The sequence below is a fragment of the Vicugna pacos genome, chromosome 10 (genome assembly GCF_048564905.1).
Source record: "Vicugna pacos chromosome 10, VicPac4, whole genome shotgun sequence".
Taxonomy (NCBI): Eukaryota; Metazoa; Chordata; class Mammalia; order Artiodactyla; family Camelidae; genus Vicugna; species Vicugna pacos.
Genome location: NC_132996.1, coordinates 45,252,939 through 45,268,491, shown reverse-complemented (window position 1 = coordinate 45,268,491; position 15,553 = coordinate 45,252,939). Strand labels below are relative to the sequence as shown.

At 34.3% G+C, this 15,553-nt stretch overlaps 1 protein-coding gene across 3 annotated transcripts in view; it reads right to left on the bottom strand.

The window, feature by feature from the left end:
- ANO3 (anoctamin 3) overlaps nt 1-15,553 on the bottom strand; it is a 357,402-nt gene that overhangs the window by 170,189 nt on the left and 171,660 nt on the right. For all 3 annotated transcript variants that reach the window (XM_072969684.1, XM_072969685.1, XM_072969686.1), the window contains 2 exons: nt 12,628-12,822; nt 11,342-11,413 (listed from right to left, as the gene is read on the bottom strand). In XM_072969684.1, the coding sequence (XP_072825785.1) occupies nt 11,342-11,413; nt 12,628-12,822 (267 nt within the window). The remainder of the gene's footprint in view (nt 1-11,341; nt 11,414-12,627; nt 12,823-15,553) is intronic.

Here is a 15,553-nt window from a genome sequence, read left to right as displayed (position 1 = left end):
AATCAACATAATAAACCTCATTAACAAATGAAGGATATAAATCACATGATCATCTCAATAAATTCAGAAAAAGCATATGACAAAATTCATTATCCATTTATGATAAAAACTCTCAACAAAGTGGTTACAGACAGAATGAACCTCAACATAATAAAGGCCATATATTACAAACCCACAGTTAGTATCTCAATGGTGAAAAGCTGGAATTTTTTCCTCTAAAATCAGGAGCAAGACAAGGATGCCCACAGTCACCACTACTTAAAATTGTACTGGGAGTTCTAGCCTGAGTAATTAGGCAAGAAAAAGAAAGAAAAGGCATCGAAATTGAAAAGAAAGAGGTAAAACTGTCACTATTTGCAGATGACATGAGACTATACTTAGAAAATTCTAAAAATTCCACCAAAAAACTATTAGAACTAATAGATAAATTCAGTAAAATTGCAGGATACAAAATGACTAGACAAAAAATCTGTTGTATTTCTATACCCTAATAATGAGCTATCAGAAAGAGAAATTAAAAAACAATCCCACTTATAATTATACCTCAAAGAAAAAAATACCTAAGCATAAATTAAACCAAAGAGATGAAAGACCTGTACTCTAAAAACTGTAAGACATGAATGAAAGAAGTTGAAGAGAACACAAATAAATGGAAAGATCTTCTATGCTTATAGATTGAAAGAATTAAGACTTTTAAGTGTCACACTGTCTAAAGCAATCTACAGATTCAATGCAGTCCCTATCAAAATTCCAACAGTATTTTTTCACAGAATTAGAGCAAATAATTCTCCAGTTTGCGTGGGACCTCAAGAGACTCCAAATAGCCAAAGCAGTCTTGAGAAAGAACAAATCTGAGATATCATGCATGCTATCTGATTTCAAACTACACTATAAAGCTATAGTAATCAAAGCAGTAGAGTGTTTGTACAAAAACAAACACATAAATCAATGAAACAGAACAGATAGCCAGAAATTAACTCAAGCACATGTGGTTAATTAATTTATGACAAAGGAGGACAGAATATACAATGGAGAAAGGAGTCTTTTCAATAAATGGTGTTAGGAAAACCAGATAGCTATATACAAAAGAATGAAATTGCAACATTATCCTATACTATATAGATAAACACATAAAAGAATGAAATTAGAGCATTGTCTTATACGATGTGCAACAAACAAATAAACAAAACCCTCTTAAGATGGATCCATCATAAAACTCCTAGAAGAAAACACAGGCAGTAAGCTCTCTGATATCAGTCTTATGTTTTTTTTTTTTTTTTTGGATCTGACTTCAATAGCAAGGGCAATAAAAGCAAAAAGTAAACAAAAGAAGCCATATCAAACTAAAAAGCTTCTGCACACTGAAGTAAATCATTGATAAAAGTAACAGGCAACCTACTGAATGGGAGAAAATATTCATAAGTCATATATCTGATAAGGGGTTAATATCCAAAATATATTAAAAACTCATACAACTCATCAAAAAAAATTTGATTGAAAAATGAGCAGACGATCTGAACAAGCATTTTTCCAAAGAAAACATACAGATGGACAACAGGCACATGAAAAGATGCTCAATGTCACTAATCACCAGGGAAATGCAAATCAAAACCACAATGAGATATCACCTCACACCTGTCTGAATAGCTTTTATCGAAAAAGACAAGAAATAGCAAGTTTTGGCAAGAATTCAGAAAAAAGGGAACCCTTGTACACCATTGCTGGAAATGTACATTGGTGTACCCACTAAGGAAAACAGTACGCAGACTTCAAAAAAATTAAAAACAGAACTCTCATCATATCCAGCAATTCATTTCTGGGTATCTGTCCAAAGATAACAAAAACACTAGTTTGAAAAAATATATGTACCCCTATGTTCATTGCAGCATTATTTACAATACCCCAGATATGGAAATAACTAAGTGTCCATCAGCGGATGAATGGATAAAGAAGTGAGATATATATATATATATATTCTTTAGCCATAAAAAAGAATGAAATCTTGTTAACTGTGGCAATATGGATGGACAACATTGATATCATGCTAAATGAAATAAATCAGACAAAGACAAATATCACATAATTACATTTATATATGGAATCTAAAACAAATGAATCAAGCAAAAAAAAAAAAACCAGATTCATAGATACAGAGAACAGATTGGTGGTTGCCAAAGAGGAGGCAAGTTGGTGGGATGCAAAATGGGTGAAGGGGGTCCAGAGGCACAAAATTCCAGATATAAAATACATAAACTGGGAGGATATGCAAGGACAATATAGTCATTAGTGTATTAACTCTGAATGATGACAGATGGTTACTAGACTTTGGGGTGATCATTTCACAATGTATACAAATGTCAAATCGCTATGTTGTACAGCTTACACTAATAATATTGTACGCCAATTATACTTCAATCATCATCATCTACATTTATTTTCATACTTTATAATTCATATATCACTACCAACATATATTTTCTTAGTTACATCTCACAAAAACTCTTAATTCCATCCTGTTCAAATAATCTCTAGTGACATCACAAGAAGAAATCAAACTGTAATACTGCTATCTCCATTTCACAGATCAGGTATCTAAGGCATGGATGGTGTGTAGCCTTCTAGTTAGGGATAGAGTTAGTACCTGAAAGTGGATCTCTGACTGCTAACACATTCCATGATTTTTAAAATTATTATTCCACCAAAAGTTTCCTGTGAAAAATAAATCTTATGTTCCATACATGGTTTATTCAGTGGTCAGAACATGGTGATAACGAAGATGCAGACTGCAATTCTTTGCTGTTCCTTTGTTGCCTACTTCTCCCTAATACTGTGTTGGTTCTGAAGTCCTGATGCTAGTCAGTCACAGTGAGGGTATTGCTGGAGCTGGACACAGTCAACCCTCAACTAAGCAAATTCTGCAGATAAACCCCTTTCCACTGTGTCAGTGTGTTGGTATTTATTCTATCCACATCTATCCTTCCACACATTCACCCAATCACCATTTATTTAGCTATCTATCATTGAGTACATAGTATGTGCTTGGCAATATGAATAAGACAGATAGAAATAGCAATTATCATCATCTGGTAAACAGTATGAATAGAACTATAACCAAAGTGCTATAATAATAGAAAGGAGGCAGCATCTCAATGACTGAGTATCAGGGAGGACTTCACAGAAGAGTAATGTTAGAAAAGCCTCCTACCAGTTAAGAAGAATGATGACTATTAGGTCTTTAAATGCTCTACAAAAAGGTTTGTCAACACAACATAAATGAAAAAAAAAAGAGGAACATAATCAGATTAGGCCCTCAGTGAGGAAAAATAGCAAGGTAATGATTTCTAATAGGTGAGAAAAATCACGTTGAAGAATGACATCATGGAGAGAAAAGTAATGGGCAAAGTCTACAGCAAACTCTCCAAAGATATGTGTGTCAATATCCTCTTTGTCTTTTATCCATTCCTCTGATTCTACAAATATTCTTAGAGCACCTGCTATGTTCTTAGCACTGCTCTTGATTCTGGGCTAAAGGCAACAACAAAACTGAGAAAGTCTCTGACCTCTGGAAACAGAAAGAGGGAGAAAAACAAATCATGTAATTTCCAGTAATACTTCCTAAGAATTATGAATAAAAATAAATCAAGATTAGGGCACATAAAGGGAAGTCTGTGTGAATGTGGTTTCTTTCAGTGGAGGGCCCTGGGATAAAAGCAAGGTTATGAAGAACAAGGAACAAAAGAAGGTCGGATTGATTGCAATATTTCCTACTGTGAAAGGAGGCAAAAGAAAATGGCCTAGAGAGGACGGACCCGGATTTCCCATAAGGCCCCTAATGGCCACAGTGTGAAGTTTACACATTGAATGTAATGGAAGAGCTGGAGGGATCTGAGTAGAGAAATGGTGAGATTTAATTTCCTTTTATTAAAGATTCCTGTAACTGCTGTGTGGAAAATAGACTATAAGAAGGTAAGAGAGACCAGTTAGGAAGTTATTACACCAGTTTACCAAGAAATGGTGGCAGACTAGGCCAGGATGTAGCAGTGGATACAGAGCCCGCAGCAGCAAGTGGTGGGCAGTATTGGATTCTGAACATAATTTGAAAAGTGAGCCAAGCTGACTTGCATAATATGTCTAATAAACAACTGAAAAGATTTACAGTAACTGTGAGGCTTTCAAAACTGGAAAACAGTATGTTCTTCCACTGTAATTCCCTTATTTCTATAATCCTTAAGTAGGTTGGTAGCATTAGTGGAAAATTCTTCTTTATACCATTTTAATATGAAATTCCTGGAAAAAACAATGAAAATTAGTGGAGATTATCTAATATGATACAAAGAAAGCAAAATCATCATGTACTCATTTGACCATAACTGTTTCAAGAAATTATACCAATGAACATGCCACCAAGCTAAACGATTAAATTTGTACAAAGCAAATGCCTTGATTACCTAACATAAACCACTCCTGAGAGAGTTGTTTCATAACATTAGCAAAATGTTGATTTCACCAGATTAGATAGATATATATTTTGGTGAGCTGGACTCAAATTATGTTAGTTTTAATGAGCCCTGCTTATTTACTTGAGGTTATTTGATTTTACTATAGCACAAGCATGGGCAGAATCAAGCATCAGTTACTTATTTATATGGATTTCTCTGTCTTTGCCATTTTCCAGCACACTAACAAGAAAAAACAATGAGTGATAGTAGCGGGGCTTCCAGGATTGATGAACAAGATTATTGCCATAACAGGATTTCAAATTCATTGTTACATCGATCAGTACTTTCCAGAATGAGTGTGTGTATCTTTGTGTCTGTGTGTGTGTGTGTCTTTCCGTCTGTCTGATTTTCTGTGTGGCTGGGGGCATGGGGTGTTCTGCAAAAAGTAGAATGAAAAGTTCAGAGATGACAATTTAAAAAATGAAAGAAGAAAGCCAAGCAACAAAACGCTAACCTCCCAAACTGATTAGCTTTCTTTAATCAGTCATCTCCAAGCCTGATACCTATTGACATCATGCAGAGCTAGTGTTCCTGGACATCACGGAACACTTTTCATCAGTTTCATAGCATATCTAATGATATGAACGTTAATGTTATGAAACAACTCTCTCAGAAAGTGGTTTATGTTAGGTAATCGAGGCATTCACTTTCTAGAAGTTTAATAGTTTAGCTTGGTGGTGTGTTCATTGGTCTAATTTCTTTAAAAGCTATTGTGGTGATTAAGACAGAAGTTGAGGGATTAACATTTCCTGGGTTGAGACCTAAGTTCTCCATTGGCTAGCTGTATGGCATTTGGCAAAGTTAATTTACCTCTTGGTGAATCAGGTTCCTTGCCTGTAACAAGAGGATGATAATAATATCCAACCCAAAGGATTGTTAAGAAAATTAAGTCAGATAATACAGGTAGAGAGTAGTGCAATAAGAGTTCAGTAAGTTATTGTTATCCCACTTTGCCATAGAAATCACATTTTGGTGACAGCAGAAAGAGATGGCTAGTGAAGATATCTCTGAGCCCAGCAGAGTTTGGTGTGAAAGATGTTTAGTAAGTGACTGAATAAAGCAATGAACAAATACTCACTGAACCTCTATGACGATGTGTTAGGAGCTGTGGTGGAGTACTAACTCAATAGAACCATGAATATTCCTTCCTCCAGAGATCTCATTTTAAACAGTGAGAAATATCAATCCTCAGTTGAAGACTGATCACATGCAGTTAACTCTGCCACAGAATTAATATTCTCATGGAGCAGTTTAAAGTAGTTCACTGTACAAAAGAAAAGCCACTTATTGGCCACATCAGTCAGGTTCCAAAAATTGTATCAGAGCCTATTGGTACCTGGAAACTTTCATATATTAACCAACCCAACTCTAGAAGCAGGTAGTCTGAACTCCAAAAGCAAAATTGGAGAATGTTACTTTGTTGAACTTAAAAGAGATCATGACTTACTAAAATAATTACTCATGCTTGATGAAATTACATTCTCCACATATTTGACATCGTTTTGCTTGACCTCTTCTCACAGATGATACAGGCATACACATTGCATTTCATAGCCAGGTGTTACATCCAGGTGGATTCCTGGAATGCTTGGTGATACTACAGTCAGCTAGAGCTTTATTCACACCTTCATGATACAGGCAAACACCTCCTGTGTGCTGATTAAACCCATTCAGAGGCTCTAATGTTTCTGTAAATTGAATTAATGATAGACAGATGCTGGAGGATGGTAAAAAATGGGGTATGAAGTACAGTGCCTGGAGAGATAGAAATACTAGTCAAATGTGTCAAATGATTGAGGCACACTAGAATAAGGAAGAAAGAAATGAGGAGTTAGGACATTCAATTATATTACTCATTAGAGGAAGTGTAAATATTTGGAATGGCAAGCTGTAAAAGTAAGGTGCATGGAATTGAACAAAAAAGTTTGCATGAATGGAGTCATTGTTAGGCTGTTAACTAGTGCTAATTTGGGAGAAGTATTAATGAAAGGAGCTGTGCAAATCCGTATGGATAACTGTATGGGTATTTTGGATGAGAATTTTGTTCTTGTTCTTGTTTTCTTATTAGAAAATAACAATAACCTCTTTCATAATTAATTATTATGGGAAAGATCTTTGTACTCTGAGCATGTTTGTTTGGATGAAATGTTCTTGATATTGTATGTGAAATGAACCTGCTGGTGGTTGTCTTCCTTTAATTAGGAAACTTAATAAGCCAGCACTGTTTTATGCCCCCCCAACACACACACACACACACACAAAGGAGGATTATAAAAAACATGACTAATTTGCAATCATTCAGAGTGCTATATAAATAACATAGCTCATTGTTTAAACAGTTATGAAAAAGTATCTCATCAACGTCCTCAGAAACCAAGATACATGTTTTAGGCTAGAAATTCTTTTTTTTTTCAGTATTTTTTTTAACATTTTTTATTGATTTATAGTCATTTTACAATGTTGTGTCAAATTCCAGTATAGAGAGCAATTTTTCAGTTATACATGAACATATATATATTCATTGTCACATTTTTGTCTCTGTGAGCTACCATAAGATCTTGTATATACTTCCCTGTGCTATACAGTATAATCTTGTTCTGTTCTACAATTTTGAAATCCCAATCTATCTCTTCCCACCCCCTGCCCCTTTGGCAACCACAGGTTTGTATTCTATGTCTGTGAGTCTGTTTCTGTTTTGTATTTATGTTTTGTTTGTTCTGTGTGTTTGTTTTTGGTTTTTTTTAGATTCCACATATGATCGATCTCATATGGTATTTTTCTTTCTCTTTCTGGCTTACTTCACTTAGAATGACATTCTCCAGGAGCATCCATGTTGCTGCAAGTGGCATTATGTTGTCAGTTTTTATGGCTGAGTAGTATTCTATTGTATAAATATACCACCTCTTCTTTATCCAGTCATCTGTTGATGGACATTTAGGTTGTTTCTATGTCTTGGCTATTGTAAATAGTGCTGCTATGAACATTGGGGTGCAGGTGTCATCCTGAAGTAGGGTCCCTTCTGGATATATACCCAGGAGTGGGATTCCTGGGTCACATGGTAAGTCTATTCCTAGTCTTTTGAGGAATCTCCATACTGTTTTCCACAGTGGCTGCACTAAACTGCATTCCCACCATCAGTGAAGGAGGGTTCCCTTTTCTCCACATAGGCTAGAAATTCTTAATTCTGACTACATTTAATATTTACCTGGGGAATAGTTATAAGTATGAATCCTGATTTCACTTTCAGACCAATTAATACTGATTCATTCTCTGGAGTTGGGACCTGGGGAGTTTTCAAAGCTCCCAGGTAATTTGGGAATGCCTGATGTAGGTGATACAGTCAGGCTACCAACGTGCTCACTATTGAAAACTCAGGGCTGAACTTCTGCAGATTGCAAATAAATTCACTCTGACATTGTAAAATAAGTGTTAGGACAGATTAGTATCACTTTTTGATAAATTCTGACTTCATTTTATTTATATTCAATTTATAAAAAGGAAAAGCCCCAGTTCCAATGCATAGGCAAGTCCTGTAAGCTACAGATTTGAATATAAATTTTCATTCAAATGAAGTGAATCTTAGACTGTAACAGCAAAAGGCAAAACAGTAGATTGAGCAAAATTATCTCTGCTATAGAAAAAAATAACTAAGAATTACACTGTCTACTAATGGAGGGGCAGGATAGAATCTTTCAATATCAGTATTATACCAAAATCTGGGTGCCTATCAACCAGTTTCAAATTTTACTTTTGAAAATTAGCCATAGAATTGTATGCCATTTGACTAAAATATGAGCATTTTTCCCTACTGACAAAAAAATCTGATGTGAATATTTTTCTGTACCTATTCTTATTTTATAATATTTACATACATCTTGTTTAGAGAAAAAAGAAAGAAAATACAGACAGCAAGAAGAAATATAACAACCACAAATAATTTCATGCAGCAATAGACACTATTAATATAACAACCACAAATAGTCTCACGCAGCAATAGTCACTATTAGCTAGAATATTGGTATATTTCTTTCTAGCTCTTTTGCAAATCATTTTTAACTAAAACAGAGGACATCTACATTTATATTATGCTAATTTTTCCCTACTTAGCAACATGCCACTAATGTTCAATAATACAATTTATTAATGGCTCTGTGATATTCTAGCATGTAGATATTTTACAATTTATTTAACTACTCCTAACTACAAGAATATTCAATATGCTTCCATTTCTAAATTTGATAATTATTATAAAGAAAGCTATAATAAAATATGTTTTTCATTTCTGATATATTTTTCCTGGGATAGATTTTTCGATGTAAATTTGTGTACTGAGTTTCTATAACAAATGTTCTACAGGTTTCCTCCTTTGGTCCACACAATAAAATATCTCATCAAAGAGTTGTTAACTTATTGATAAAGAAGCAGAGCTAAGATGGCTGAATGAGCTTTCAAGTATGTTTGCTTGTTTCCCCTTTCTCTACAGACTTCATTAATATGGTAATAAAGTAATTTTCAAAAAGCAAAAACCCACACCAGTTTTCTAGAAGGCACAATTCTAATGGAAGAGTGTTAACCGATGGAGCAGCTTAGCCTAGTATTTGTTCAGAGGTGGGAAGAGAGGGTGATTCTCCTTGGTCAAATTCTGGATATGTCTAGATTTAAAGATGGCAGCTAGAGGACAGGTGTGAGAATCAGGGGTGAAAACATGATGCAAACCGAAGGTTATGATAATAGAATGTAAACACAAACTTCTCCTCTAAAGAAATTCAAAATGAGAGAGCAGTAATGTGGGAAATGGCACTTTTAGAGTGCAGTCTTCCATCTGACATTGGGTAGATCATCTAAGTAACAGTTCCTTAGCCATTCAGTCTAGAGTAGAGTCTTTCTATTTCTAAAATGTATATATGTACCCAGCTCTGAGTCAGTTTTTCTGTTATTTTATTCTTAAATGTAAATAGATGACCAAAGGTCATCAGAAATTTTAAAAAATTCTACAGCCTAAAGAGAATAATTAAAACAGTCAGAAAAAAACGATGCCTAGATGAATAGACTCAAATTTAAAGAGTAAAGGAAAATGTAAGACAATCATGAGTGTTATTAGAGAGATTAGAGATATTGTATTCATGAAATAAGACAGGATGCTCTGAAAAAGTTACATTCTGAAAACAAACAAACAAAAAAACAGTCTTGGAAACTAAATATACATATATTGTTGCATACCTTCCCCACCCCCACCACAACACACACATAAATGAAAAGACATTTGGAAGAAAAATTCAGGGAGTCTTCCTGAATTGAGGCAGACATTAAAGCCATAAGATGAAATAAAATGTTGAACTTTTAGCTGGATTTCTAGAAAGAAAAAAAAAGGAGGAAACAAAAGTGCATAAATTGTGAATAAATTACACAGAAGTGGAAAGGAGGCATGAAACAAACTGAAAGGGCAAACAATCTCTAGAGTGGGATGAATTGAAACACATACACATATGTATACATGCACACACATATAAACATAGTGTCATATAATTTTATAACACAAAAAGTGAACATAATAAAAATGGACAGAAAAGAAAAAAGGAACAAGAATCAGATAGCAATTGGGTCTCTAGCAGTAACAATGGATGCTAGATGACAGTGAATTCATCAACAAATTGCATGGGAAATTATTTTTAATGTAGAATTTTAGAAACAAGGAAATACCAACTATAAGAACCAACTGAAGTCATATCAGATATAAAATAACTTAAAAAGCTTGCATTTTGGCGGGTCAGGTATAGCTCAGTGGTAGAGCGCATGCTAAGGAGCATGCAAGAGGTCTTTAGTTCAATCCCCAGTATCTCCATTAAAAAAAAAAAAAGTTTGCATCTCACATCAGCCTTCAGAGGTAGTTGTTTAAGGCTATCATCTGAAAAAATGAGAATAAAAACTAAGAAAGAAGAGTATGTGGGGGGGCTTAGAAAATGGAATTAATCGAGTAATCCAAGGAAATGTCAGTGGACACCAAGAATTTCTTAAAGAAGAATGAGGTAAAGGATATAAAAACAAGAAACCAGAATATAATGGGGGTATTTAGAAGAAGGGATATTTTTCTTCTCCCAAGAAGAAAAAAATCAGATAATCTAGGAAAATAAATCTAACAAAAGTTTATGGTGTAAACAACAAAGTAAATATAATGGGACATGACTGGGTATTTGATGAAAGGTTAGAAAGGAGAGTTTAATGAACCTTGATTCAAAGACTGTTCAGTAGTGCCACAGAGGTCATAACTTGGAAATATAAGAAAAAAAGTGATACTACATCAGAAATCATTATTTTCATAACCCATTAGTAATATATTTGCCAAGTGATGAGTCAAGAGATATTGTTGAAATGTGATAAAAACATGACAGAGATGCAAATATACTATCTACTGTTATCAATTTAATCAGCAGAGAGGCTTAAAATTTAACATGGCAATGTAACTACGAAAAAAAATTAAAGGTTATACAAATGAACTAAACCTTCATCGAGCACAAAAGATTAACAAGTAGTGCTGAAATTCAAAAAATCTAGACATAGTAGTATAAATGTACTTATTCACAGAAAATTGAAAATTTCCAAAAGACTAACAGTAGAATTTTTTTTCAGTTACAGGATTTTTGTTTATTACAAATCTGTATTTGAATTTCAAACTGTGCATGAAATACCTTAACAATATTTTAACCTCAGAATATTATTCTCAGTCATCAAATGTTAAAGATTAAACATGAATTTTTTTTCTAAAAAAACAATGTTCTAAGTTTGAAAAAGACACCTTACTTTTGGAGAGGGGGAAAGGAGGAAGGAAATAAAAATCAACTTACCCAAGCAAAAATCACTGAGGTCAGCGAAAGAACATTTGAGCACAGAATCTTTTCTCTCCTCCTCAGTGTTAACTGGAAACAACAACAAAAAAGACTTCGTAGTTTGAGGGATTAAAAACATAACAACAGTTAGAAAAATGACTGATGTTCAGATGATGGCCAAACATTCTTGAAGAAATGTTAAGTTAATGAGATGAAATGAGAGAAGTATCTATATTATATTTTAAAAAATATTTTTAATTTACTTCCTGTCACTTCATGAAAGCAACGAGTTGATTTTTATTTAGTTTTTGGTAGGTAATTAAGTTTATTTATTTACTTATTTCTCTAAATGGAGGTACTGGGAATTGAACCCAGGACCTCTTCTATGCTAAGCATGTGCTCTACCACTGAGCTGTAACCTACCCTGTATTGTATTTTAATATTTTAATTCTCTTGAACAATTAACCACTTTCCTTTTTGGCCATGGATGTAAGCTGACTATTTATAATAGGTAGTTACGATATCCCAATATTATTGAAAAGAGAATATTGGTATTTTTAAGTTATTTAGAGGAAGAAGCAACCTTAAGGAATCATAAGGGAATACATTTTCATAACACAAAAGCTCTTACAGAGGGATAGAAAAATGAAAACACACCTTATTCATTGAATGACAAGGAACCTGGTTGAATTTTGACTCCTGACTCTTGTGAAAAAGGACTGTTTAAAGGCATTACGATATATCTCAGATGGGCAGATGTGTATTGAACAGAGCCTTTGGGCAACCACGAAGTCTCTTTAATGTGGCATCTAGCTTGCACTTCCCTATATTTGAGTCCTTTTATATAAAAGGTTTCCTTCAGTATTAGCATTTGTTTGCCAACACTTGTCCCAGCACATCTTCATACAACCAAATACTCACTGCTTTACTGTCAGCATTATTTAAAGTTTTGGGCCTTTCTTTTTAGGAAACCGAGTTTATTACTGCTGGCATATTTAATTACTGGTTATAAGTTCTCAGCAGGAATGCTAATGCGCCAATGATGCAGGTGGCTAGTCTGTCTCCTGCAAACAGAAAGTTATTAGGTGTATGTTTACATGGGGTTGGCTACCTTCATGGCAAGGAAGAAATGAACATGCATCTGGCCAACAAATGACTGCCATGGAGTATAGTTCTCCTTCCTACACCAGCCTCCTTCCTACTCTATAAATATTAGTGGAAGGAAGCGGGGTAAAAGGGAGGAAGGGAGGGAAAAAGGATTTCAAAACACTACTCTTTACATGCTAAACAAGAACAGAGCTCACCTTGCTCTGCTTTGTCAGCGGAGATTGAGGTTACAGAAGTGGGAGCCTGAGATTCACTCTCAGTTGACTGGAAGAGTGAGGTAGATTGGCTCAAGCTCTTTGAGTAAGCATAGCTCTGGGCGAGGCAAGGCAGGGATCTCCGAGACGGTTTTAACGAAGTTTCTTTTGCTATCTCACTCTTGCTTATATTCATACCTGCAAATTCAAAATGGCAAGTTTTAGCAATAAGAAACAATCAGTAGGAATCCACAAATACTTTTAATTCTTGTGATGGCTGTTTCAGGAAATTACTCTTGAAAAGCACCGCCTAGGGATTAGAGCTAACTGAATTAGTTTTGTGTTGATATTGTCAGGAAGTGTTTTGAGATTTTTGTCAAATAGTTATCAGAAATAAACAGCTCCTCTTCCAGTCTGAGCTTTCACTTTTTTTTTTTTTTAGGTTGTAAAAAAGAAACATTTAAATTCATTTGGGGAGTTATGAGAACAATAACTAGAACTGCCTTTGTGTAAATCTAACCATTTAGGTTTTGAAGCAGCAAAATAAGTAAAACTTAATGCATAAACATTCAAATTAATGTTATTAACCAGAGCTCTCCTTTCGATACCCTGTCTTCCTTTAAACACATGCACAATGCATTAATGGTGATCAAGAGGCCGGGAAGAAATTGCACACATACTTTAGCACAAAAACTGGCCGTTTGTGGAGAGTGCTTTTAGGCAAAGATACTAACATGTGAAAGCCCTGAGGTAGGTAGATTGTAATGTATTTACAGAATTGAAAAAAAAATCTGTTTATGATGCAGTGAGTGAGAGAAAGAGGTATAGTGTAAAGGAGCTACTGCTGCAGTCCTGGTAGGGGATAAAAATTAGCTACTGTTCTTTGGGGAGTTCTGCATATGCTTATTTGCCCTTTATTTTCCACAAATTTATCTGCCTGATGTCCTTTTTTAAAAAAAAAACTGCATTTGCCAAAATTCATAAAATATTTTTAAACATACCTCAAATGCGAAATGAACCTAGGAAAGATAATGACATTTACTTACTCTAGGTCATAAATCAAGCAATTGGCAGAACTGAATGTGAAACTTATAGCTGCTGGATTCCAAAACCCAGGATCTTTCAGAATGCTCCACGGCTCCTCACGAACCCCAATTTTGGATGGGTCGTTACCATGGTTTCACTTGGTAAAAATATCACACAAATTTTAAGCAGAGAGCTCTGAATGTAGAAACCACAGAGCTAAAGTAGACCTCAGAACCTATAATTCTACATTCACAATCTTAAGAGAACTGTGAAATATATGTTGATGAAAAATGAATGTGGGCTGTTTGGTACAAATTAACTGGGAATGTCTACCCATCATCTATCAGAATGGATTCCATGTGCTAATCTATAAAATGGTAGGTATGAGTAATACAAAATCTGCTATGAGTTAATGTGTGTAACTGAGTTGCACAAAATAAATATCAAGTATTATTTGTAAACCTAATATTTATTTTTCACTTTCCATCATTTAGTTAACAATGTGTATAACTCAGTTATATGAAATAAATATTAATTATTATTTTAAATCTAATTTTTATTCATTTGATTTTCACTGTTCTTGAGTTCTTTCTTTGGGCCAGGCCTTAACTCAGTGTTGGGTGAAAACGGTGCTAACAGGGAAGCATATATATAAAAACAGATCTTTATATTATAAAAAATAAATAAAATATACATAAGGCATTATAAAGGCACAAAAGAGGAACTCCTAAGCCAGTGGTAGCAGCCTTGAAGTCTTGACTGTGTAGGTAATCTGAGCTGATCTTTCTCCTACATTTTCATTTATTTACAATTCTCGGATTTAACATTTTTTTCCAAAAGATTATGCATATATGGTACGAAAGTCTCTATAAAATTCTCCATAAACAGATAACTGTTGAAAATATTTGTCAAATGCAACATGTAAAGAAAATTGAGAAAATCATGATGATACAAATATCCTTCCTACAGCTTTGTATTTTTCTTCCCATTTATCTTTAAAACTATTTCTCTCATTTGCTGAACTATTGTTTCCAAAGCTGGTATACGGATCAGCTTTGCTAGAAACCAATATAATCTAAGCTGAAAATATGATATCCTTATGTTTTAAAGAGTACAAAGTTTCTTTTCAAAGTTCCACATCAAATGCCATCACATTCTGCTTGGCATAATCAGCAGTATGTGTTCTTTTCTTGGCACAATTAACACTAACAACCCCCACAGCACACAGGCCTCTATGTTCTATGGTTCCATTTCTCATATGGCTTTACCTGGTACCCTTAAATGATATTTGACAACCACACATTTAAAGCTAAGAACTAGAAAAAAGACCGCAGTAACATGTCAGTTTTGGTGAGCACAGGTTGAGTTCAAGGATAAACCTGTAGACTGTAGCAATGTGTCATTTTCTATATTTAGAACAGATTTTTCTAAAGCAACCATCAGTACTACTTCCAACTGCTCTAAGAACATTCCGTAAATGCTCACATATTTAAAAGGATCTTATGAAATGACAGTTTCACTTGGGTATGCACAAAGGTCCAACTACAAATAAGAAGTCATTGCAAATAAGGTATCTTTTGGAAACGCATTCACATGAGACATCTGACATCAAAAGAGGTAAAGTTGTTACTGAGATACTATTTAACTCAATAGGCTTTGAGCTGATACCAAGGTTTAATTGGAAAAATAGGCCCTCAGAAAACATCAAAGAGAAAACTGAAAAGTAAAAGTAAAGAAAAATTGGTTGGTTGTTCTCATGCAAAATACACATTTTTCGAAAGATCCACTCTTGTAATAAAATTTCAAGAAAACTAACTCATCTTAAGGACTCATGTGAAAAAAAAATATTGTTATTTTTCACAGATTGAACTTTGAAATTTCTGCCAACTAAGCTGTTAAAAGA